The sequence below is a fragment of the Nelumbo lutea genome, chromosome 1, assembly GCF_056320005.1.
Source record: "Nelumbo lutea isolate HS-2025 chromosome 1, American lotus-T2T, whole genome shotgun sequence".
NCBI lineage: Eukaryota > Viridiplantae > Streptophyta > Magnoliopsida > Proteales > Nelumbonaceae > Nelumbo > Nelumbo lutea.
Genome location: NC_142684.1, coordinates 72580535 through 72606095, shown reverse-complemented (window position 1 = coordinate 72606095; position 25561 = coordinate 72580535). Strand labels below are relative to the sequence as shown.

The 25561-nt window shown below is 42.2% G+C and overlaps 1 protein-coding gene across 1 annotated transcript; it reads right to left on the bottom strand.

Moving 5' to 3' along the window:
* Positions 1-23385: 23385 nt before the first annotated feature.
* Positions 23386-24108, bottom strand: LOC148875295 (protein GRIM REAPER-like). Its single transcript, XM_088966695.1, has one exon. The coding sequence runs from the start codon at positions 24010-24012 to the stop codon at positions 23518-23520; it is 495 nt and encodes a 164-aa protein (XP_088822821.1). The 5' UTR covers positions 24013-24108; the 3' UTR covers positions 23386-23517.
* Between the last annotated feature and the right edge of the window lie 1453 nt (positions 24109-25561).

The following is a 25561-nucleotide window of genomic DNA, read 5'->3' as shown; positions in this document are numbered from 1 at the left end:
TCTTACTTCATTTTCTAGGGCAAGCTCGGCTATCAATGCCTCATACTCTGCCTCATTATTTGTTGTGATGAACTCGAAGCGAAGCACATACTCTAGTTTCACCCCGCTTGGCCCGTATAGAATGATACCTGCTCTGCTACCTTGCTGATTTGATGAGCCATCTAAATGGAGGATCCAGGGATCCTCATCCCAGGTTGGCATTGCTCTTACCAGGGGAGGTGCCGCACTAGTTGAAGCTTCCCCTCTGTACTCAAGCTCAATCAATTCAGGGACTGCAGTGCTGAAGGTACATTCTGTGACAAAGTCAACTAAAGCTTGGGCCTTGATTGCTATCCGAGGCTCGTACTGGATGTCGTACTCGGTGAGTTCAATGGTCTACTTCGTCAATCTACCGTAGACCTCGGGCTTGAGTAAGACTTGCCTTAGAGGTTTGTTGGTGAAGACGATGATAGTATGGGCTTGGAAGTACAGTTGAAGCTTCCGAGCTGCGGTGACTAGCGTGTATGCCAACTTTTCGATCTCTGGATACCTAGTTTCTGCATCATACAAAACTTTACTATCATAGTAGATGGGTCGTTGAACTCGATCTACTTCTTTTATCAGTACCGAGCTGACTACCTTGTCACTCGCGGAGAGGTACAACTTCAAAATACCTCCCTCCTCGGGTCGGGTTAAAACCGAGATACTGGTCAGGTATTTTTTGAGCTCGTCGAAGGCAAGCTGTCACTCTTCAGTCCATTCAAAGTCTTTGCTCTTTTTAATTGCCTTGAAGAAAGCAGGCAGCGGTCTGCTGACTTAGACATGAAGCGGCTTAGAGCGGCTATACGGCCGTTCAACCTCTGAACCTCCTTCAATTTACGGGGCAGTCTCATATCTAGGATGGCCTTAACTTTGTTAGGGTTGGCTTCGATGCCACGTCAGCTAACGATGTAACCTAGGAATTTACCTGAAGTGACACCGAAGAAACATTTGTTAGGATTTAATTTCATGTTAAATTTTTGCAAAATTTCAAAAACACAATGTAAATCTTTTATTAAATCATTTGAAAACCGAGTTTTGACGACCATGTCATCTACATAACATTCTACTTTTTTGCCGATCAGCGACTCAAAGAGTCGGTTTACAAGTCTTTGGAATGTTGCTCCGGCGTTTTTCAGTCCAAAGGGCATGACCTTGTAACAGTACAGGCCTAGCTCGGTTATGAAGGCCATTTTCTCTTCATCGGCAAGGTCCATCCTGATTTGGTTGTAGCCCGAGTATGGATCCAAAAAGCTCAGCAACTCGTGCCTTGAGGTCGCGTCCACCAGGTAGTCGATCTTGGGAAGCAGTCCTTTGGGCAAGTTTGATTTAGGTCAGTATAGTCGACGCACATGTGCCATTTACCATTGGCCTTTTTTACCAGAACGGGGTCAGCCACCCAGCTCGGGTAATGGACCTCCCTGATAAAATTGGCTGCAAGAAGCTTCCCGACTTCCTTGTCGACTACTCTCCAGCGCTCCGGGGCTAAGTTGCGTTTCTTCTGTCTAACGGGCCTAACTATAGGATCAGTGTTCAACTTGTGAGTTATTATTTTAGGATCTATGCCGGGCATCTTTGTCGCAGACCATGCAAATATATTTAAAATTTTATGTAAGAAACTTATCATCTGAGAACGTAAAGGCTCCTCAATCGATGCACCAATTTGGAGAGTCCTGGCTGGATCATCTATTGAAACGGGTATAAGGACTGTCTCTTCTATCGGTGAAGCTCACTCCTTAGTGTACTCCGTAGGTTGCTCTAGCTCGAGATCATCTGCTACCTTGGCTTTCTCTTTGAGGGCGGCAACATAGCATTTGCGAGACTCGAGTTGGTCGCCTCGTGCTACCCCTACTCTGAAGTCCGTAGGGAACTTCATGGCCAAATAATAGGTGGACACCACTGCGCAAAGAGCGTGGGTGATTGGCCGACCTATAATGGCATTGTACGGGGAGGGAGTCACAACCACTAGAAAAGTGTAGTCGAACCTCGCAATGCTAGGCCACGTACCGACCTCTACAGGTACTGAAATTCGTCCCAGGGGCCTGACTTCCTCTCCGCTGAAGCCTACCAGAGGAGTGTTTGTGGGCTTGATCTCGCTTTCTGGGAGCTGCAGTTGTCGAACACGTCATTGAACAGTATGTCTGTCGAGCTTCCTGAATCGACCAGGACGCGCTTCACTTCGAAGTCGTTGATTCTTATTTTTATGATGACCGCATCATCATGGGGGTACTGGATCCCACGCACGTCATCTTCAGTGAAGAAGAGGGGTTCTTCTAACCTTGGCAGCTTCGGAGGATAATGCTCTTCTCTTTCTAACTCACGAGCCGATGTCTTCGCTACGGCTGATGTGCAGCCCACGACAATTGATCCGCCGGTGATCATGTGAATTATCCCTCAAACCGATCTTTCTTCAGGCAATTGTCTCTGTAGCTACTCACTCTGCCTGTTGCTGGATTCGGGAGTATCTCTCTCTACCTTGCTCCCCCTACCGATCTGTTTGATTTTTATTTTCTTTTAATACAAAGTTTTTGAGATATCCATGACGGATGAGTTCTTCTATCTCGTCGTGGAGATTCTTACAATTCTCGGTGCTATGACCGTGGTTTCTGTGGAAGTGGTAGTATACATTCCTGTTCCTAGTATTTAGATCGCCATAAGGATCTCTGCTCGCTTCGCATTCAAGGGCATACAGTTTGCCCTATCAATAGGAGGAGTTCGAAAAGGCTGATTCGGTTTACTTCCTCCTCTGGTTGGTTCGTCCTTCTTCCGCTTATTATCCACTGGTTGAGGCTTCGCCTTCTCTCTTCCTCTTCTCTGGTGGATTCTAGCTTTTATGGTTCATCTCTTCTTCTGTTCCGATGAACTGGTCGGTGAGCTTGAGGAACTCAGTAACATCTTTAGGCTTGTTGGCAACCACGTGCCACTTGAACTCTTTATGGGTGATGCCTCTTTTAGCAGTTGTGAGTCTCACGGCAGGGTCTAGGTCGGGGATCTGCAAGCATGCGTCATTGAACCTCTTGATGTAGCTCTGGATTGATTCTCCCTCCCTCTGGACTATGCCGAGAAGGCTTTCCTAGGACCTCGACACCTCTTGCTAGTGATGAAGTGCAAAGTAAAGATCTGCATGAACTGCACCCAACTTTTAATCGTGCCGGGCATGAGGTTTCTATACCATTTGGGAGCTACTCCTTTAAAGGTTGTGGAGAAAGCAACACACATGCATGGTTCATTAGCACTGGCTAGGTGCATTTGTGATTGGAATGAATCTACGTGGTCATTCGGATCAAACGACCGTATTGTCCAGGGGAGGTACCTTGAAATCTTTGGGCATTGGGACGGCCAGGAGCTCGAGGGATAGAGAAGACGACATGAAGTGGAGTGGAGTGGTCTTCACAGTTCCCAAGCTCGCCTCTTCTTTGCCTAAAGGCTGTTCGGGCTGACTTTGAACTACGGCTCGATGAGCCTTACGACGCTGCTTCTGTTGCTTCTTTTCTGGCTTCGCATTAGTGCTGCTGGCTTCTATGTTGTCATGCACTGTTCTTACAGGGAGCTGCTCAGAGTGCTGGTGACGACAGCTGTGGACTGAGGGACCTTGTCTAGAGTCCGCGGCCACAACCCTAAACTAGTTTTTTGCAAGCGGAACTTCGAGCTAGGAAGATTGAGGTGAAGCAACTCTAGTGGGTTGAGTATCTCCCAACCTATTCACCTGTTGCAAGGCGGGAGGAGTAACTTGTCACTCCCTCCTACTGCGGGACGAGAACTGGCTCCCAAGAGGGTTCTGGATCTGGGAGGTCTCTCCCCGGTGAGGAGGGCGTTCGCTCTGGTAGTGAGGCTTGACTTGCTGTGTTGCCGGATGCCGAGGTGGAACCGACTACTGATTCTGTGGTAGTGGAGGGAACTGCTGTTGGTATTGTTGTTGGTAAACATGATGCAGAACTTACTGCTGGTACAACTGAAACTACTGGACCTGCTGCATTTGACCTTGCATAGCTCGAATGCAGTGTACCAGGTCGTCAAGTTGTGTCTGCCCGACCACTGGGGGATTAACAGAAGGTTCGGCGAAGGTTGCACCCACCGTACGGTGGACTGTACAATGCACGTTCAGTGTGGGGACCCTATCCATAGAGAGAGGTACGGTGGACTGTACAATGCAGACTGTTGGGACCTGAAGTTGCCCCCCGAAGACGTTCATATCCACGTTCTGTCTGGTATTGCTGGAAGATGCCATGGAAGCTGAATCTAGAATGCTTAGTGGAAAAAGGCTTTTTGAAGCGTTTTTCACAGACAACGCCAAATGATGCGACGCAATCTGGCTTCCAGTAGATGACGGACTTGGCGGATCTGCACAGAGAGAATTAGAGAACCCGGGGGTGCTTACCCGGCGAGGTCGCTCTGATGCTTAAGTCAGTGATGTGCGAACTGTAGGTAATTCAGAAAGTAGGATAGCTAGTAAGCAGTGATTATGCGTACCTCTGCCCCCAAAGGGTAGGGGTCTTTATATACTGGAGTCCTCGCGGGTTTTTTCGGAGTGGTTCCGGGATTCTTGCCGTGATGAGGGCCGTTACCGTATTAGCAGGAGTTAACGTTGCCAATCGATAAAGCTTATTGCTACCGTCCGAATCGATCGGAGGAGATAAGAACAACTATTACGAGGCGTGATCCGTGAAACATGGAATCCGATGACGAGATCTTCGGGGTCAGCAAGTGGAGGTCGGTCAATATTACCTGAACTGGTGCCCCCAGGTCTGACCTGTTACGAATGCCGAGGTGCCTAGTAACCGAGGTGATCTTGATTCAATCGTGTCCCGAAGCGAACTTGTCCCAAAGTGGATTTGCTTCTGAGGTGAACCTGCTTCAAGGTGGTTTGGTTATCCGAGCTCGGTCAGTCGCAGACTTGGGTATGTCGAGATGAGCTATCATCCTGTCAGATAGGTCATGTCCATGTGTCCCTCTATTATTAGGTTGGGCCAAATCACCCTATTATTACGTCCCTTTTGGTTCTCACTCCATTTCGAATCGGCAGTAGCATAGATTGTTCGAATTCTCATCGTCATCATCTGTTGAAGCTTGTAGATGAATATTTGCCTCAATATGATTTACCATCTTAACCGTAATCCAAGAAATTCGGCCCGTAGTAGCAAAGATGGGAGAGGAGTGAAGCAATTTTTCGTTCTACCTCAGTCATCATTGTGGTCCAAGACGAGCCGACAGAAACCAAAGAAGCCTCCCCTGTTGCATTGACCGACCTCAGGCCAAAATTCCGAACCAGGTAAGTTCTATTATATCTTGTAATCCTTTTGATTTGTCTCACCTACAACAACTTAAAAATATCAAATGAAATCCTCAGTTGTGTTTGTTACTATTGCCGTTTACCTCTGAAACTTTTTGGGTTCCTTTATCAATACAAATTGGTGAGAAAATGGGTTTTAATTTTTATTTAGTTTAGATCGGGTTTCATTCAATCCAATCCATTTACATTTTAATTGAATTGGATCCAATTCAGTTTGTATAGATTTGGATTAGATTTGGTCCAATCCATTTGTAAATGGGCCAACATTGAATCGAATTGGACTGGACCAAATCCAGTCCGATTGACACCCCTAACCACACGCAGTGCATTCGCTTGGAACTGAACATGAGGTGGGTTTCGGTTCTGAACGAGGGAGTAACGAGAGAGAGAGAGAGAGAGAGAGAGAGAGAGAGAGAGAGAGAGAGAGAGAGAGAGAGAGAGAGAGGACTTTGAGGGTGTTTTTGTCAATTTGTTTTTTATGTGAAAGTGCGGGAATGAAATTCTCATTCCGGGGGGTGGGTCGGGAATGGCCATTAACGAAAAGGGGGATTGTCATTCCGCTCAGAATGGGAATCGAATTCCGATTCCACTCAACCAAACACCCAGAATCGGAATGAATGATTCATTCTGATTCCCATTCTGGAATTCTATTCCTGCGAACCAAACAGAGCCTTAAATCAATTGGTTGGTTGGGAATGAAATAATGCTAAATTAAATGAAACAAAAATAATATCAATGTTCCTCTTAAAAAACTATGATATCAATGTGTCTCAAAGTAAATACTTGATAATTACCTAGAAATATGTGATTCCATTTATCCTTGTAAGAACCAGAAAGGAACTAATGTTACAATTTGCAATTTACAGACTCACAGTTTGAAGGGGTAAAGTCATCAACAACACAACATCATACTTCAGGCTGTGTTCTTTCTTTATTTATTTTTCTCAGGGAGGGAGGAGAGTTGATTCTTCGAAAAGAATGATTATTGTTAATAATTGAAATAAAACAAATTCCACATTTGAAGATTTAAATGCTCTATATGAAAGAAGGAACAGAGGGAAAAGTATATAAAAAACTTGTAATTAAGCGTAGTTGCAGAGCCCATAAGCACAGGTTTCCCCCTTTTTGCACTTATTATTGCACCCGCCACAGTTGTTCCTATCGAAAGATGTGTTCACGCAGCTTCCTTTGCAGCATACCTCTGGGTACTTACACTTGTATCCGCACATCCAGCAATTAGAGCGATCCGTCATCACATCAACACATTTCTTCTTGCAACAGTCAGGCCCTGGACTCTCTTTTGCGCGACAAATCCGAGGGAATTTATCGCAAGTCATTTGGCTGCTACTGGGGGTTTTCGCTGCGAGGAAACGGCTTGTTATCCCTCCTACAGACACAGATAACGATGCTTCATGGCTGGAGTCGTTTGTAGCGTCCGAGCCACTATCATCATCATCATCTTCGGTTGCCACTGCAATAGCAGCTACAATTAAAACCATTGCCACTGCGAGTACGATCCAGAGCCTTATCGACTTCATCGTAACAAAATGGAAGACTGTAACTTGTTGCAGCAGAGGAGTAAGTGTTGATGGGTGATGGGATGAATGAAGGTGAAAGCATGAGTGACGGTATTAACTCTAATTTATAGGGAAATTGAGGGGAGAGTTGACCTTCTGAAAATGAAGGGATACGTCTTGCTTTTAGTGGGGTGGTCTTGATTCAACCCCTGTTTAAGAATTGAAGCAAGTCCCAATAAGAGGAACCCAATTTGGTTCTAAGTGAAGTAAAGCTAAGCTCCTTAAAATAACTCCAAGCTTCAACTTTAAAAGTAAAATAAAGGGAGAAAGGGGAAGAATGATGACGAGTTATTACCAAAAAATAAAGCAACTTACTGCCATCACGAGTTATTACCAAAAAATACGAGTTCAGCAACATCAGTTCTTATTAAATAGTTCTTAAGGGTATGTTTAGCAAATAAGTGGGTTACGTGAGCCACTTAACCAATAAATACTGACAATTCTAACCCACATGGGCCAACATGTCACATACTGCCATTGTCAAATAATTTATTTTAGGGTAAAATATAAAAACCCTCCATGAAGTTTCTGACAATCATAAAAACTTTTTCTTTATTTTTATTTTAATAAATATCTCTCTTGAAAATTTAAGAAACTCAACAAAAACCTCCCTTTCGTCATTGACCTAGACGGAAAGCATTAGATTGATGCATCAATTTATGTCAAATACCATTATACCCTTCGATCTCTTCGACGAAAACCTCTCTTCGATCTTATATGCAATTTTACAAAAATAATCTTTTCGACAAAGACCTCTCTTCGATCTCTTTATCCTCCTAATTGGCAAGTAATTAGTTGGTTTCTAACATGAGAGCACCAAAAAACAAGGTGAAATGGATACAAACTGGAAATTGCAAGATAAAATTGATGGCCACTATCATTTTGCGTTACTTGGAACAACTTAGCTAAGAATTGAAAATCATGTCGTCATCTACCACAATGATCAAACATTGTTAAAGTTGCCATCAATCAATGGTTTAAGGAAAAAATCCTCTTGTATACTTCTCCAAATATACAGATGGAAAGCCGTTTTCTGAACAACCTATCAGCACACCAGTGCTCTTCCCAAAGCTCAAGTCCGCTAGTGACGATGCCCAGAATGAACACCACCGGGTGCTTTTCTTTCAAACCCTCTTCCTGCAATTTGACGCTAGGTGGATTGGGCAATGGCCTGTAAATGGCTTCAGTCACATACTATTAGATAATGATTAACAGTCCTAACACAATCTGTTATCTTCTCTTGTTATCCTCTCTCGTTCCTCATATTAATCTTATCTCTCTTGTATCTTAACTAGAGTTAGTTGTGTTGTACTCTAATCCAAATACCTCAATATTTGTATTTCACTCAAACTATAATTGCTTGGACTATTATAAATACACGAGGGTTTGATCCTCTCACCATCGAACCATTCTCATATTTTTTATTGTGTTGCTATATCTCTAAGTTGGTATCAGAGCCAAATGCCATGACCTCCAATGTTGATTCTGGGTTTGCATCTGTCCAATGTTCTCGAGGCTCTTGGTCCAGTATGTCTTTGACCGACGTGTCGATCTCCTCATTGATTTCTGCATCTTCTCACTATCTCCCTATCAAGCTTGGTGGAGACAACTATCTACTCTAGAAGGCACAACTAAGGCACCTCCCAAAGAGGTTATCGATGATCCTTCTCATCCCGACAACATGATTTTGAACCCTACTTATGCCAAATGGTTTCAACAAGATCAACATGTTCTCAGTTGGATCATCTCCACGGTCATAGAGAGCGTGTTCTCTCATGTGGTAGGTCTTTGTTCGACATATGAGGTATGGAATGTCCTTGAAAAATCCTTTTCTGCTCATTCTCGATCTCTAATTCTTCAAATGCGCAAGCAACTTCAGAGTTTAAAGAAAGGAACTCTTTCTGTTGCTGAATACATTAATAAAACTAAATGTTTATTAGATAATTTATCTGTTGTTGCTGATGCTATTAGTTCTATTGATCTCATTATATTTGTCTTAGCTAGCCTGGGTCTGAAATATAAATCGGTGGTCACTACAGTCACCAACCGATATGATATAGAAGAACTTGATATTGATGATATCTTGGGAATTCTTCTTAGTCATGAGGCTTGGTTAGAACAACAGAATCCTCTAGCCATGGACAACTCACCATATGCTATTTTTTCTTCATATAAAAATAAGACTTCCTCGTCTCAACAGCAGCCCCATCCTCCTTCTAACACCAACAACCATGGCCACGGTCATGGACGTGGAGGTTATGATGGTCGATCCAATGGAGGCCATGATCGTGGTCACTCTTCCATCATATGCCAAGTTTGCAACATTCTTGGACATGGTGTTTTCAAGTGTCGGTGACGGTATGATCTTAACTTTAATAATTTACGAACAGAAGAATCTAAACCAGTAGCCATTCATGGAGGAATTGCCTCCATTTTTTATCCCACATGGTATCCCGACTCTAGTGCAGCACATCATATGACACCCGACATCGACAACCTGCAAAATCATTCGGATTACGGTGGTTTTAATAAAGTCAAAATCAGCAATGGTGCAGGTTTTCCTATTTCACATATTGGTTCTTCATCTCTTACTCATAATTCTCATACTTTTTAGTTGAATGATTTGATGCATGTTCCTAACACCACCAAGCATTTATTATCTGTTAGCAAATTTATTCACGATATTGATCTTTTTTTTTTTGAGTTTCATCATGACTATTTTGTCTTGAAGGATTATACGGGGAGGCAAATTCTACAAGGACTCAATAGAGACGGGATTTATTGTTTCCTGGGTAGACTCGACATCAAGAACAACTCTCCTTGAACTTTTGTAGGTGAATGCACATTAGTTCATGGTTGGCATCAACAACTCAGGCATCCTACTCTCCATGTAGTTCAACAAGTCATCTCTCAGTTCGACCTTCCCTCTTTTGCCAGCAATGTTTCATCTGTCTATAAGTCTTGCTAGTTAGGAAAAAGTCGTAGGCTTCATCTTTCTTCCTCTTCCAATCAATCTAGTGCTCCCTTAGAGTTAATTTACTCAGATGTATGGGGCCCCACCCCTATTGTGTCCAGCAATGGTTATAGATATTATGTAATCTTTCTTGATGATTTTAGTAAGTTTACTTGGTTGTTCTTGATGAGAAAAAATATGATGTTTTTGATATTTTTATTAAATTCAAGAAACATGTAGAAGTGTTATTTGATAAGAAAATTAAATATTTACAATTTAATTGGGGAGAGGAGTATAGATGTGTCTTGACTTTTCTGGCCAAACAAGGTGTTGCTCATTGCCTTGCATGCCCACATACACATGAGCAAAATGGCATCGATGAATGGAAGCACCGTCACATCTTCAAGTCTACCTTGTCCCTATTGGCTACCTCAACCCTTCCTTTCACCTTTTGGGATGATGCAACTTCTATTGCGGTCTATCTAATTAACAAGGTGCTTACCAAAGTGCTACATGGACAGTCTCCTTTTGAGGAATTATTTGGTCTTTGTCTGGATTACACTATGCTTCGCATCTTAGATGTGCGTGTTATTCCCTGCTTTGCCCATACAATTGCAACAAATTTGCTTTCTGGTCCCAATGGTGCATCTTCATTGGGTATAGCTCCTCTCACAAGGGGTATAGATGCTTCCACCCTCCTTCTGGATGAGTTTACATTTCTCAACATGTGGTCTTCGATGAATCTTGTTTTTCGAGTATTCCTTCTCTTTCTCTGGCTTCTGATGATTACACTGGCGTTACTATATTTATTCCGCTATCACCACCAATTTCTGCACCTTCGCCGCTTGTCTCTGTGCCATTGCCATTGACTAACCCATCGGCTTCGCCTACAGCCTCTTAGATTGATGCTAGTCCTATTTCAAGTAGTGTTTCCACTTCTTCCCCATCGAGGCGTATTTGGCTTCTTCAATATTTACTCAACTCTACTTAGCCGGTACACGTACCATCTGCTCGCACTCATCCCATGCAGACTCATTCTCTCATCGGCTCTCTTTCGGCTCAATCTCATAGCGCTTCATGCTATCCAGTTCCTAAAGCATTGCTTGCTACACTACATGATGATCTTCATGAGCCCACTTGTTTCTCTAAAGCCGTTACCAAGCCGTGTTGGTGATAAACAATGTCGCATAAGTTTAATGCTCTTGTTTCCAATGGCATGTGGACCTTAGTACCTCACCAACCTCATAAGCATGTTATTGAAACTAAAGGGATGAGATATCCATCGTATGGATGCCCGAATCTTGCGGAATAGATTGGGCGAATTTCAAAAATTTCTCTCCATCCTACTGGAAATTGTATTCCCTATTTTAGAAAAATCATATTTTTAAGGATCAATCTTGAATCAAGAACCAAACTAGATCTGAACAAAAGTAGTAGGAGAGGAATATACCTGATACGGAGAAATAGTATCTCCCAATGGAGGTGTTCACGCTCAAGGAAGGAACCAAAGACTGCTCCCACTAAAGATGGCGTAGTGCAAGATGGAGTAGAATCAACAACGTTCTTCAAAAGAACCAGATCCTTCGAAAGAATCAGCTGGACGACACGTGAGCACTACTTCCAATCAGCCATTTCACAAAGGACTAATATCAAAATCGAATCTTGATCACTCCTACTGACAAGAAGAGATCAAACTGGTAGATATGGCGGCGACAGGAAGGAGGCAACAAGAGAGATTTAGTGCAGTGATGCTGAATTCTCTCTTTTGTGATTTCAACTCTGAAACAGAATGTGATTATGAATATCTTCTAAAAGCTTTCGCCCCCTCCTCCTTTTATAACCTTAAAGGGATCAGCTCCTAATCCCATTAGGAGTTGTTTATCCAAATCATATTTGGATCAGAATTCCCTTTAAGTGATAAGGGTAAACCCTTATCTTATCTATAGATTAAATCAACCCCCTCCTAATCCTATTAGGAGGTTTCCATATCTAAATCACATTTAGATCTGGACTTTCTGAGTGGATAGGTTAAGACCCAATCCTATCTGCTAATCTAATCTCAGAATTCGCCCCTCATTTAACTGATCAAATCAGCCCAATTCGAAATGGGCTTTAGGCCAAATTCACCCCATGGATGGGTGATCATATCAGCCCACCTCGAAATGGGCTTTTGGCCCATTAAGTGTTCAGTGTCTAATTACTTTCCAATCTGCTGCCCAGTTGGGCTTCTTTGTATGGCGTGGGACCCAAGCATTGATCTACACACCAGCCACATGGGTTTGGCCCAGCCGAATTCACTGAAAAACTCAATGAACCCCTTGAGTCCATCATATGGACCCTATGGGCCCAACACTTACATTAAGTGGTCCCTGGGCCAAGCCATCTTATAAAAACCCAGGGACTGTGGGCAGGTGCAAGATTAGCCCATCAGGTATTATCCTCAATGGTCTTACACTTAACATCTCAGCCCTTAATGATCAAGCACTGCCCGACAAGAGAGGACCTCTCCCTCGGCTGCAAGGAACAGTGCTGCACTCTCCTCTCACATGGATCCCGGGAATTAAAACCATTTGCAAACAATTCGAAACCGTACATATATATATATATATAAATATATTAATTTTGCAAAACAAAATTCCAACGATTGAAATCAACTGCCGGCAGTTTGGTTTCCATCAGAGAGAGTGCATTCCCGATCATTACCCTTTGTCCGACAAAGTGGCTGATTCTGTCACTATGATCACCCACTCAGATGAATTCTCAAACTGCCCCAACATACACAGGTTTTGATCCCCGCTAAGGATCTCACTGATTGGCATATCAAAGGCAGCCTGATCCAACACCTAGTGAAATGTCATAATCGAGTCTAGGGGTCAGGTGTAATTTTCCAGTTTTGCCCATCTATCTCCAAGGTCCAGGGCAATACTGGAAATCTGTTCCGGTTCAAGGATTCAAGTAATCCCATACTGCATGTGCCTCGGGTCTTACCCTGGTGGCTGAGACAGGCCATCCCAACACTTGGTGGCACACCAGTATCAGCCTTGGCAGGATAAATCTCCCCAGACTTATCCAACAACCGTGAACATTTAAAACTAACATGAGTCTCTATAAATGTCAAGTTTTAGGGTTTTACACTGAATTAAACCAAACAACATGAATCAAACATGCACTTTATTTATTTCCACTAAATAACAAAAGTACATCAAATCATATTGAAGCTAAGGGCATACAAAACTGTCTAACAGCTCCCACTTGCACTTAGGTCCAATCTGGTACAAGCCGGAGTCCCATACTTTCCACGTGTTTCTCAAACACCTTCTGTGTCAGTGGCTTAGTCAATGGGTCTGCCACATTATCCGCTGATGCTACCTTCTGAATCAGGACGTCCCCTCTACCAACGATCTCCCGCAGTACATGGTACTTTCTCTCGATGTGCTTCGACTTCGAGTGAGCCCGAGGCTCTTTAGCCTGTGCGATCGCTCCATTGTTGTCACACAACAACGGGATGGGAGATGTGCTGGATGGAATCGCTCCCAATTCGTGTATGAACTTCTTCATCCACACGGCTTCCTTGGCAGCTTCACTTGCGGCAATGTACTCGGCCTCGGTTGTGGAGTCTGCAGTGGACCCCTGTTTGCTGCTTTTCCAGCAAACAGCACACGATCCTATCGTGAAAACATACCCAGATGTAGACTTTCTATCATCTGGATTCGACTGGAAATCGGCATCGGTATACCCTAGAACTTGTAGTGAACTACCATCGAATACCAGACAAAACTCTTTTGTCCTTCGAAGGTATTTGAGTATGTTCTTTACAGCAGTCCAATGCTCCTGCCCTGGATTTGCCTGGAATCTGCTTACCACACTCACCGCCTGAGCAATGTCAGGGCGAGTGCACAGCATGGCATACATGATGCTCCCTACGACTGAGGCATAGGGAACATCTTTCATGCTCTCAATCTCCTCAGAAGTCTTGGGAGACATCTTCTTGGAGAGAGTGACTCCGTGCCTGAAAGGAACGTTTCCTTTCTTGGAGTTCTCCATGCTGTACCTCTTGACAATTTTGTCAATATAAGCAGCCTGGGATAATCCAATTATCCGCTTTGATCTATCTCTATAGAGTCGAAGACCCAGTATGTATGAAGCTTCTCCAAGATCTTTCATGGAGAACTGCTGTGATAGCCATACCTTGACCGAAGTCAACATTCCTGCATCATTCCCAATGAGTAGGATATCGTCCACGTACAACACCAAAAAGGTGATCTTATCCCCACTGGACTTCCTGTAAACACAGGGCTCATCCGGATTCTGCTCAAAGTCAAACGTTTTGACTACAGAATCAAAACGGATGTTCCAACTCCTAGAAGCCTGCTTAAGTCCATATATGGATCTATTAAGTTTACATACCATGTGTTCTTGACCAGCAGCAATGAAGCCTTGCAGCTGCTGCATGTAGATATCTTCACTAAGATCTCCATTCAAGAATGCGGTTTTGACATCCATTTGTCAAATCTCATAGTCATGGTACGCTGCTACAGCTAGCAGGATCCTGATGGATTTAAGCATGGCCACGGGCGAAAAGGTTTCCTCATAGTCGATGCCTTCTTTCTGAGTATACCCTTTCGCCACCAAGCGAGCTTTAAAGGTCTCAATCCTGCCATCGGGGCCCTTCTTCCTCTTGTAGATCCATTTGCAACCAATTGCTTTTACCCCGGGGGCGGATCCACTAGAGTCCAGACTCTATTGGTCTCCATTGAGTCCATTTCAGCTCTCATGGCCTCCACCCACTTCTGGGAGTCTATGTCTAACATAGCTTCCGCGTAAGTCACGGGATCCTCTTCACTAGTCAAGGTTTCCACCAGGTAACTATCATGGTCATAACCATATCGGACTGGTGGTTTGGATACCCGGGTGGTTCTTCTAGGTTGGTCATTACCTGGAATTTGTGGCACATCTCCCACTGCTCTTGAGCTTTCCTCATCAAGAACTATTTCCTGACGATGGGTGTCCAGGATGTAATTGGATTCTAAGAACTGGGCGTTTCGACTGCAGAACACTTTCTGCTCACTCGGGTCATAGAATAGATAACCCACCGAATCCTTTGGGTAGCCTATAAACAGGCAACGACTGGTTTTAGATTCCAACTTGTCCGCACTTGTTCTTTTAACGTGTGCAGGACAACCCCAAATCTTCAAGTGTCTTACACTTGGCTTCCTTCCGGTCCAAAGTTCATATGGAGTTTTCGGAACTGATTTGGTTGGAACCCGATTCGGCACGTAGATAGCAGTCTCTAATACGTATCCCCAAAAGGATGTGGGTAATTGTGAGTGTACGAGAAGTGACCGGACCATGTCTAACAAGGTCCTATTCCTCCTCTCTAAGACACCGTTGAGTTGAGGTGTAGCAGGAGGAGCTAATTGTGACACTATCCCATTGGCCTTTAAATAGTCCCTGAATTCGTCAGAGAGATACTCGCCACCTCGATCTGATCGAAGGGCCTTAATTTCTCTCCCTAACTGTTTCTCGACTTCCTGTCTGAACTCTTTGAACTTTTCAAATGCTTCAGACTTATGTCTCATTAGGTACACGTAACCATATCGTGAAAAATCATCTGTAAAGGTGATGAAGTACACGTGTTGATTCCGTGTCCTAACACTCAGGGGACCACATACATCAGTATGTATTAGGTCAAGTGTGCCTTCAGATCTTTCAGGCTTACCGTCAAATGGCCGCTTAGACATCTTACCTTGAAGGCAAGGTTCACAAGTGGGAAGATTTTCTACAGTTAGAAAATCCAAAGGACCATCCTTTACCAACCTGGTGATTCGGTCAATACCGATATGGCCAAGTCGGTAATGCCAGAGGCACGTGGGACTTACTGTATCACGATTCCTTTTCTTGGGATTTTCGACCGACGTAGTTTTGGTTAAGCTAGTTTACAGAGAAGGATGTAGAACATAGAGACCGTTCTCTTGTTCCCCGCATGCGATGAATTTATTATTCCGTTTAACAGTAATCATATTACTGAAATAAACAGTATATCCATCAGCACACAGTTTTGAAACAGAAATTAAATTTCTTCTCAAGTTCTGTACATAAAGACAATCTTTAAGTACAAGCATTCCTTCTTTAAAAACTAATTCTACGGTTCCTATTGCCGCTGCTGCAACACTTGCAGTTGTTCCCAAGAATAATGTCACTTCACCTTCACTCAACCTTCTGCTAACTTTGAACCCCTGCAGTGAGTTACACGCATGAGTTGAAGCCCCGGAATCAACACACCAGGACACAGAAGTAACTAACATGTTAGTTTCTATGACACAAGTTTCGATGTTACCTTTCTTAGATTCCAGGTAGGCAAGACAATTCCTCTTCCAGTGGCCGGTCTGCTTGCAGAAGTGACAGACATCAGATGCCTTGTTCTTCTTCTGCTTCTTAGGATTGGTAGCCTACTTCTGAGGCTTCTTTGCCTTTCTCTTTTTCTTGCCCGATTTGTTAGCTTCAGCAAGCATAACCACAGGCTCATCCTTCTTAAGTAGATCCTCAGCTCTCTGCAACATATTGCTGAGTTCCTGGACGCTGACATTCAGCTTATTCATATTGTAGTTCATTGTGAATGCATTGAAGGAAGAGGGCAAAGAATTGAGGATGGCATCCACTTGCGTGCCAAGATCTACCCCGGATCCAAGAGCTTCAAGTTCGTTAATGTAACCCATCATCCGAAGACAATGGTCATGAACTTTCTGCCCTTTGGTCATCTGCGCGGTCATGAACAATTTCAGGACCTTCTGTCGAGTAGAACGGTTCTGCTCTTCATACATTGTTCTTAGACTGTCCAATATGTCCTTGGCTAGTTCGATCTGATTGAATTGCCTCTGTATTGAGTTGTCTAATGAGGCAATGACAAAGCAGCGGGCTAGGGAGTTCTTATCCTCCCACTCTTGGTAGTCCCTCCTACGGGCCTCAGAAGCCCTATCACCCGGACGTTCCGGTGCAGGATTTTTCACCACCTTGTCTAACTTTTCGGAAGTTAGGACCAGCATAAGATTTCTGTACCAGTCGGTATAGTTTGGGCCCTTTAGCTTGTTATCGTCTAGAAGCTTTGCAAATTGATCGTTTGCCATTTTTTGATAAAATAGCAAAATCATTAGTCCACAACCTTAGTTTGATTCATGTTACCTACATAGATATGGCTTTTATTCTATGTTCCATTCCCATTTGTTCATCTCTGAGATTTCCCTCCTTTCTCAGTGACGGAGACAACGAAATGTCTCTGGAAATGTGGGAAATCACATGGGGTGCGTGAAGCCAACTGTTTCAGCTGCATAACCTCACCACCTTTCTGTGACGGATCATATCCACTCATCAAATGAGTTTCCCTTTGGCCTCTGTCAGACAAGGTTCAGAGCCGTTTTCAGGTAAACCTTTCTGTCCAGTGAGTGCTTACCCATCATATTCAGGTTACGCCAAGGTACCGTGAGAGAGTTCCCATTTTCTGGTGAAGCCCCTCCCACATCGGTCTATGACGCCCCTATCATCTTATGAAACACTCTAATAGATCCAACAGCAAATGGGTAGCCCAATTTTATGGTGCGTTTCCTCATTACTGAAGGACCCATCATTGTGCTAATGACGGAAGGCCTTTAGAGAGTCCATCATATGGGTCTCCCTATCACAAGCATTCATATTTGCTGGAGGGAACAAAATGCCCTAGTTTTAATTTAGGTCGAACCAGAGTGGCTCCCACTGACTTTCATAAAGTCAGATTTTTGGTGGGCCTTAATCGGCTAGGGGTTCCGTACGCATCCCTTTTCAGGGTTGTGGGGGCCCACCAAACAAAGAGGGATCATCCAATGACCTTGAAGGACACCATGGCAATGATGTGCATTCAGCCATGGTGTGCGCAAGAGCCACTAACGAGTCTTCATGGGCCAAGTACTTATGGCCCATGGTCGCAGCACATCAAACATCCAAACATCACATGTAATGGAGGAATTGATCCAATCAATTAACTGCTGTAAAGCCCATCGAATAGCCCATTGAAATCCAAGTCATTAACAATTAATGTCTACTAGGTGTATGGGCTGAATCGCAGATAGCAGCTCGGCCCATACAACTTATCTCACAGTAATGGGCCTTTTGCAGTTTTAACCCTTTAAAACTGGGCTTTACAGGTGGGCCGAATTAATCCCTGTAATTGAACATCAGATTTGGAACAGCAAGTGTGAGAAATACTGACTGAAAAACAGTCCCTATCGAACCCCAGATTCGGTCCAAACAGTTTTGGTCCAATCTAGTCCGAGAGGATCCAAAACTGATTTTCAATTCAAGAATTAATTCATGAAAGATCTGAAATTAATAATTTTGATTTCAAACAATCACAAATCAAACTATGGACTGTTCGCACCACCTGCAAAACAGAGGTTAATCACAAGGGTTGCAGTTTCACAAACTGCAAATCGCAGAAAGCGATTTATCCAACTGCAAATCTCCAGCGTCGCCTTCTTCTTCCTTCTTCTTTAATCAAGAAAAATAACAGAAATCCTATTTCTATTAATTACATTCTTGATCAAATCCTATACATTCAGTCTAAAATAAAAAAAAAAATTTACAAACCGAATATAAATAAATAGAAAGAAAAAGGGTGCGCAGACTATCTGCGCCAAATCTGCACTGTGATCTCCAGGTTCGAACAGTCCATTAAATCAAAATAAATAAAGAACAATTCTAAATAAATTTTGGATTTAATAAAATTAATTTCAGATCAATCGCCCTTAACAAGAAACAATTTCTTGAAATAAAAAAAACAATCTGCGCAAAACCTGAAAGAACACCTTCTATCCATCTGTGCAGGGTCAGATCTGATTTTCTTTTGGTTCAAGATTCGAACCTATGGCTCTGATACCACTGAAAGAATGGTAGGATCCATCTAATGGACGCCATAAAGGTTGTGGAATGGGTGGGTGAATTTCAGTTTTCATATCTAAATCACATTCAGATTTGGACTTTCTGAGTGGATAGGTTAAGACCCAATCCTATCTGCTAATCTAATCTCAGAATTCGCCCCTCATTTAACTGATCAAATCAGCCCAGTTCGAAATGGGCTTTAGGCCCAATAAAATTATGTGCTCACTTAGTCTTCCAAACTACTGCCCAGTTGGGCTTCCTTGTATGGCATGGGACCCAAACATTGATCTACACATCAGCCACATGGGTTCAGCCCAGTCTCATAAGTGTCCAGTTTAAGGGTATTACATAGAAGCACACCACAAGAACATGAATCAAATATGTACTTTATTAATTTACAATAAATTCATAATGTACATCATTCTAATTAGAGCTAAGGGCATACAACTGTCTAACAGAAACCAAATGGTATACAAAGTAAAATGGTGTACTGACGGGTCAATTAATCGATGTAAAGCACTTCTAGTCGCACAAGGGTTTAGTCAGGTTCTCAGGGTTGATTTCACTAAAACCTTCAGCCTAGTGGTCAAATTGGTTACCATGTGAACCATTCTAGCCCTTTCTACTGCTCTTGGATGGCCTCTTCGGCAACTTGACTTTGATAATGCACTTTTAAATGGGTATATTTCTAAGGATATTTATGTGCGACAACCTAAGGGTTTTGAGGATCCTTCTGCTCCTAGTCATGTCTGTAAACTTATTAAGGCCTTGTACAGCCTCCGGCAATCTCCGTGTGCATGGTATTCATGTCTTAGCTCTTAGCTCCTTTGCTTAGGTTTTCGGATGTCTTCAACCAATCCATCATTATTTATATACACCAAGGGAATGGTGACCTTATATATGTCAATCTATGTCATGATATTTCTTCTTACTAGTTCCTCTCCATCTACAATTAATGATTTGGTCTCTACTTTGGAACGTACTTTCTCTCAGAAAGATCTTGGTCCAACGAATTTCTTTCTTGGAATGGAGATCATGACACAACCAAATGGGATTATTCTCACTTAATGGAGGTATATCTTATATCTCTTATAGCGTGCCAACATGGCCGGAGCCAAACCTCTCACTTCTCCTATGGTTGTGAACTCTAAAATCTTTGAGTTCAGTGGTGTTGCTCTCTTAGATCCCTTGGAATATCGGAGCATTGTTGGAGATTTACAATATCTTACTATTTCTCACCCCGATATCTCCTTTTTTTATCAATAAAGCATGCCGATTTCTTCACTCTTCTACATCTGATCACTAGGTGGTTGTTAAATGTATTTTACGATATCTCAAACATACGACAAATCATGGTCTTTATTTCTACTCCACCTTAGCTCCTCTCTCTCTCTTCAGGCTTTTTTGGATGCTATTTGGGCCGGTTGCCCTGATGACTGACGGTCTACTAGTGCTTTTCTCATTTACTTGGGACATAATTTGATTGCTTGGAGTTCTAAGAAGCAACCCACTATTGCCTGGTCAAGTACCGAATCTGAATTTTGGGCTTGTGCTAATGCCGCCATTGAGGATTTTTAGGTTCAGTCCCTATTGGAAGATTTGGGTCATTCATTACCTCATGTGCCCGTCATTTGGTGTGATAATATTGGTGCCACGTATCTTGCCGCTCATCCAGCCTTTCGTGCACATACTCGACATGTTGAGGTCAACTTTCACTTCTTACGGGATTTGGTACTCAAATGCTCTCCCTCTCTCTCTCTCTCTCTCTATGCAATTTATTTCCTTTGGAGATCAGGTCATCGACCTTCTAACCAAATTGAATAGTGGTGCTCGCTTTGCTAATCTACAATCCAAGCTTCATGTCCTTCCCAAACATTTCACTTGAGGGGGCATATTGGATAATGATTGACAGTCTTAACACGACCTGTTATCTTCTCTTGTTATCCTCGCTCTCTTCTCATCTTAAACTTATCTCTCTTGTATCTTATCTAGAGTTAGTTGTGTTGTACTCTAATCCAAATACCTCAATATTTGCATTTCACTCAAACTATAATTGCTTGGACTATTATAAATACATGAGGGTTTGATCCTCTCACCATCAAACCATTCGCATATATATTTTCTATTGTGTTGCTATATCTCTAAGTCATACTAGGGAAGGACATCGGCATAGCATTATAGAGAAAGAGTAGAAACCACCCAATTGAGCAAATGCAACCAATCAACCAGCAGCAACTATCGATGCAAAACCATTTCTTCTTTTTCTACTCTACCTTGCTCTTCGAAACCTTATCCTTATCCTTCTTCTCATTTTTGATGCCTTTATATTTTGTATGAGTATCCTTGTTAGCAATTTTTTTTTCCATTTCAAAGGCTTTTCTACACCCAATGTCAACATATTTGTCTATTTCTTCCTTCCTTGTTTCTACTTGTAAGTTTCGGATGCCCTACTATCGATGCTAAACTAGAAGAAAGTTTTGAGCCTTCAACGATTTATATAATATGTGGGTCAAATGGTTTATATAACCTGAACTGTTCTCTTGAACAAAACTTCGCCCGGTTCGCATGATGCTCTCAAACCCTAACCCCAGATTTAGCTGGTAGTTTTGGCTCTTTGAAGACCAAAACACTGTTTGTTGTTGTAGTGGCAACAAAACCAACAGTAAAATCTAGGATTGAGCTGCCAGAGCCCATGAAACAGGTGAAAGGCTAGGCCTAGGCAAGTTTTTATGCGGCAAGCATTCTGCAATTTGTATGGTCATCATGGGTCCCACTGTGAGAAGCTGGACGATGGAGTTTCAGGATTCCACTCCTTTTTAGATGGTGAAGTTTCAAACAGAGTTCTCCTTGAATCGATGGAATTCCGAATGAGAGAGTGAAAGTGAAAGACGACAAAGAGATGGAAGGGAGGTTTTTTGTTGAGTTGTAAATAAGGTTATTTTTGTAAAATTGTATGTAAAGTAATTTATAAAAGGGTATAATAGGCATTTGAAAAAAAAGAAAAACTGATGCATTGCGTTTTCCATCTGGACCAGTGACATAAGGGAGGTTTTTGTCAAATTTTTTAAAAGTTCAGAGACATATTTGTTAAAATGAAACTAAAGGGGATGTTTTTATATTTTACCCCTTATTTTATTTAAGAAAATACAATAAATAACCAAAAAAATTCTTGTAATTTAATATTAATAATATTAACAATCATAATAATAATAATAATTATAATAACAACAGTTAATGATAATGATGATGATATAATTAATGGCCATCCATAGAGAAATAATATAAATCATGTTCTTGACATAATTGGTGTGACGAGAGTAGTCGACGTGTGCGTAGCGGCACACTTGCACTTCTTAGTCTCGTCCTTGAAATGAACAAACAGTGTTAATGGTGATACCTCTAGCTCTCTCTTCTAGAGCAGTGTCAATTTCATCGTATTTCTTGGGAGAACTCAGAACTGTTACGAGCAACGTCCAAGGCCATGGTTAAGGCAGCGGTGAGAATGGTCCTACCATGGTTAAGGCTTCTTTCTTCTAGCAGCTCTAACCATCAGGGAATGGTGAGACTTCGCCCCATCGTCTCAGGTGAAGTGGTGGTGGTGGCAGTAGCGGACCACCAAAAGATGCTTAGAGGAGTTAGTGAAGGAGGAGAGGAGAGGAGCTACTTTAGTGGCAAGGGCTCGCTTGGCATGGAAATATTGCCATCGGAGATTGAGAGAGACTAGAAGTAGCAGCAGGAGAGAAGAAATCGATCGAGGAATAAGAGGATGTAATTTCCATGGATGCAAGTTTTTCTTCTGTTCCTCTATACTTCTGATACCGTCCTGATTATTCGTAAAAGGCCCACGTCCACTACCTCTAAAAGGTCTTCTTCACGAGCAAATGGAGAAGATATATGATAGGATTTCTATTGTCTTCTCTGTATTAGGAACATTCAATATGGAAATTTGAATAGTTTATGGGGACAATTTTGTCCCACAAAAATTGAATAAACTGGCCCAAGGTTGCTTTTTCTTCAAGCATTTTTGTCAAACATGAATAGATTCTTATTTTTCATTATTGTGTGATCCCACTACTTATTTTATATATATGAATAAGTAAAATTAAATAAAGTGATCCTAACAGTGGTTAAGGGTCTGAGGCCAAGTGGCCAAGTCAGTTCTTTGAAGCAGGGCGTATTAGGCAAATCGATACCCTTTTTTTTTTTATTATTATTATTTTTTTCGAATTCGATTTAAGAGAATCAGTTTAGAATTCCTCCACCCCCTGAACCGGTCAATCCCCAATATACACACTGTAAGGGTATATCGGAGGGGTCCAGGTGCGATACATATCGGCCCATATGGACCGGCTGATCACTGAGTTGGTAGGCGTGGTTTAGCTTAATATTCTGCTGCCTGCTGGGTTCTATCCACGAAGTCGACCGGCTCGATCGACCAATCATCAATGCAATAAGCCAATAACGTATAAAAGGTCAAATTCAGTGCAGTTTCCTACTGTCCTCTCATTGCACAAACAACGTGCATGGATCTCGGTTGTTAAACATATTCCTTGGAGTAAACAGCCAACAGGTGTAAGAACAGACGTCAAACTAGAATGAAGAAATCGACGTTACATTATTTGACAGAAATTTGAGTGCTGTTACATCGATCATCTACATTTATATATAAGAATTAAGAACAAAATTAATTCTATGTAAGGCTTGCATTTTTATGGTTTAGAGTTGAAGAGAAGAGTCTGAATTTCGAGGTGGAAGCTAGTGCTCTGTATTATCTAGGCATAGTTGCATAATCCGAATGCACAGAACTCCCCAGTTTTGCACCTGTTGTTGCATCCACCGCAATGCCTCCTGTTGAAGGATGGGTTGATGCATTTGCCTTTGCAGCATATTTCGGTGTACTTGCATTTCCTCCCACACATCCCACAGTTGAGGCGGTCCGTCAATACGTTCACACATTTCTTCTTGCAACAGTCTGGCCCTGGGCTCCCTTTGGCGTGACATATCCACGGGTATTTGTTGCAGGTCAATCGGCGTTTCTGTGCTTTCTTCTTCTGCCTTAAAAGCCGACCTATTCCTCGAGGAGGGGGAGGAGGAGGAGAAGAAGAAAGTACATCTTGGTTCTCAGCCAAGGGGCCCTCAGAAACAGTATCGACTTGATCAGCTTCAATGAGTAGTACTTCATCTTCTTTATGGTTCGAAGTAGCTGTGACACCCATGATTAAAGCCATGGCCACCGACAGAATGAAGAAAACTTTTATCAATTTCATGGTGATAATGCGAGTTAAGATTAGAGGAAAATGGACAGAGGAATGGTGATGAAGCCTTGCTGGAGTTGTAATGGTACAATCATACAAGAGAGGAGACGATGGATGAGGATGGGGGCGAGGGGAGAGGAGGTGATAGGGTTTTATAGGGGAATTGGTGGGATATATGGTTGACATTGGGTCGGGGTACACGTTCAGCTCGTAGTGGGGTAGTCCAATTCAACGTTTACTAAATAAATAAATAAATAATTCAAAGAATAACTAGGTTGAATTTTTCTGATGAAAAGAATAACTAGATTGATTCAGTCTTTCAGAGTAAACGCGAGTTAGGCATACCAGCTCTCAAGTTCAAAGGTTCAATATTATATTAATTTCAAATATAGAAACAAACGGAGGAGGCAACAGGAGATCTAAGGGTTTCAGGTTTAGTTTGATAAGAGAAGAGATGCAGAGGTGCCCTCTTAGCACTATATCAAGCTGTCATGTATCTAAATTAATAAGTTTGAAACTTACACTCCAAAATCGGGTCCAAGTCTATACATATTAGACCCTTTGAAGAGATTCAAACACAAGCGTTGAAAAATGAAACATGAACAAACCAAGCCCTTTAGTTTTAAGAAGATGGATGGATCCATGGCTGTCCAATCTGGGGCCGGTTCATAAAATCAATGAACCGGGGTTCTACCTCCTTAGAGAATCTATGTTGGGTCATGGGTAGTATTTTCAAACTATCGTTGACCTATCCGGTTGAACCGCTCAAACCGTCATCCGGTTAAGATTTCGAGTCCAGTTTTAGTAAATCCCGGAGGATGGTAAAAACCGTTGACTTGGTTGAAACTATTCGACCTGGATGTTTAAACCGTTGATCCATTTGACCCAGTGAGTAGGTCACAGGTTGCACACTAAATGTGTATGCAAGGAAGGCCATAACTTTACACTCCAATATCTGATTGAGGTGTTTTTTTATTTTAGATTACTTTCAAAATTTATGTGTAGGTGTCTTGCCCCAGTATTTTCTCCAAACAACTCTATTTTAGCTTCAAATTGCAAATTTTAATATTCTTTACAAATAAAATATTTAAAATAAAATTAAAAAGATTAATTAAATTACTACATATATTACATATAATTATATATATATATATGTATGATTACTGATATTTAAAACATTGGTCAGGGTGAGGGTGGTCAAAACCACCAAATATGTTATAATCTATTCTATTATTTGTCAAGTTTTGTGATCTTATTTCAAACAATGCATGGAAAAGATTAAAGCTATTACGACCACGAGTGGTCAGAACTCAGAAGCTCCTCCTAGTCCTAACATTGGTGACCGGTGATGGAAAGACAGATGGTGATAAGGATTCAACAAATAGTAAGAACTGAGTCGATTAAAAAAGGGTTTGAATTTCAGCAAGCGATTGACAGACAAGCTGCCCAACTTTTGCGAGATACGCAATTTGGTGATGGTAACAGGTTTGAAATATGAAAAGACCGCGGAGTGCCCAACTTTGTTAGACTTTTTGAGCAACACAGGGTTAGGCACTTGGCC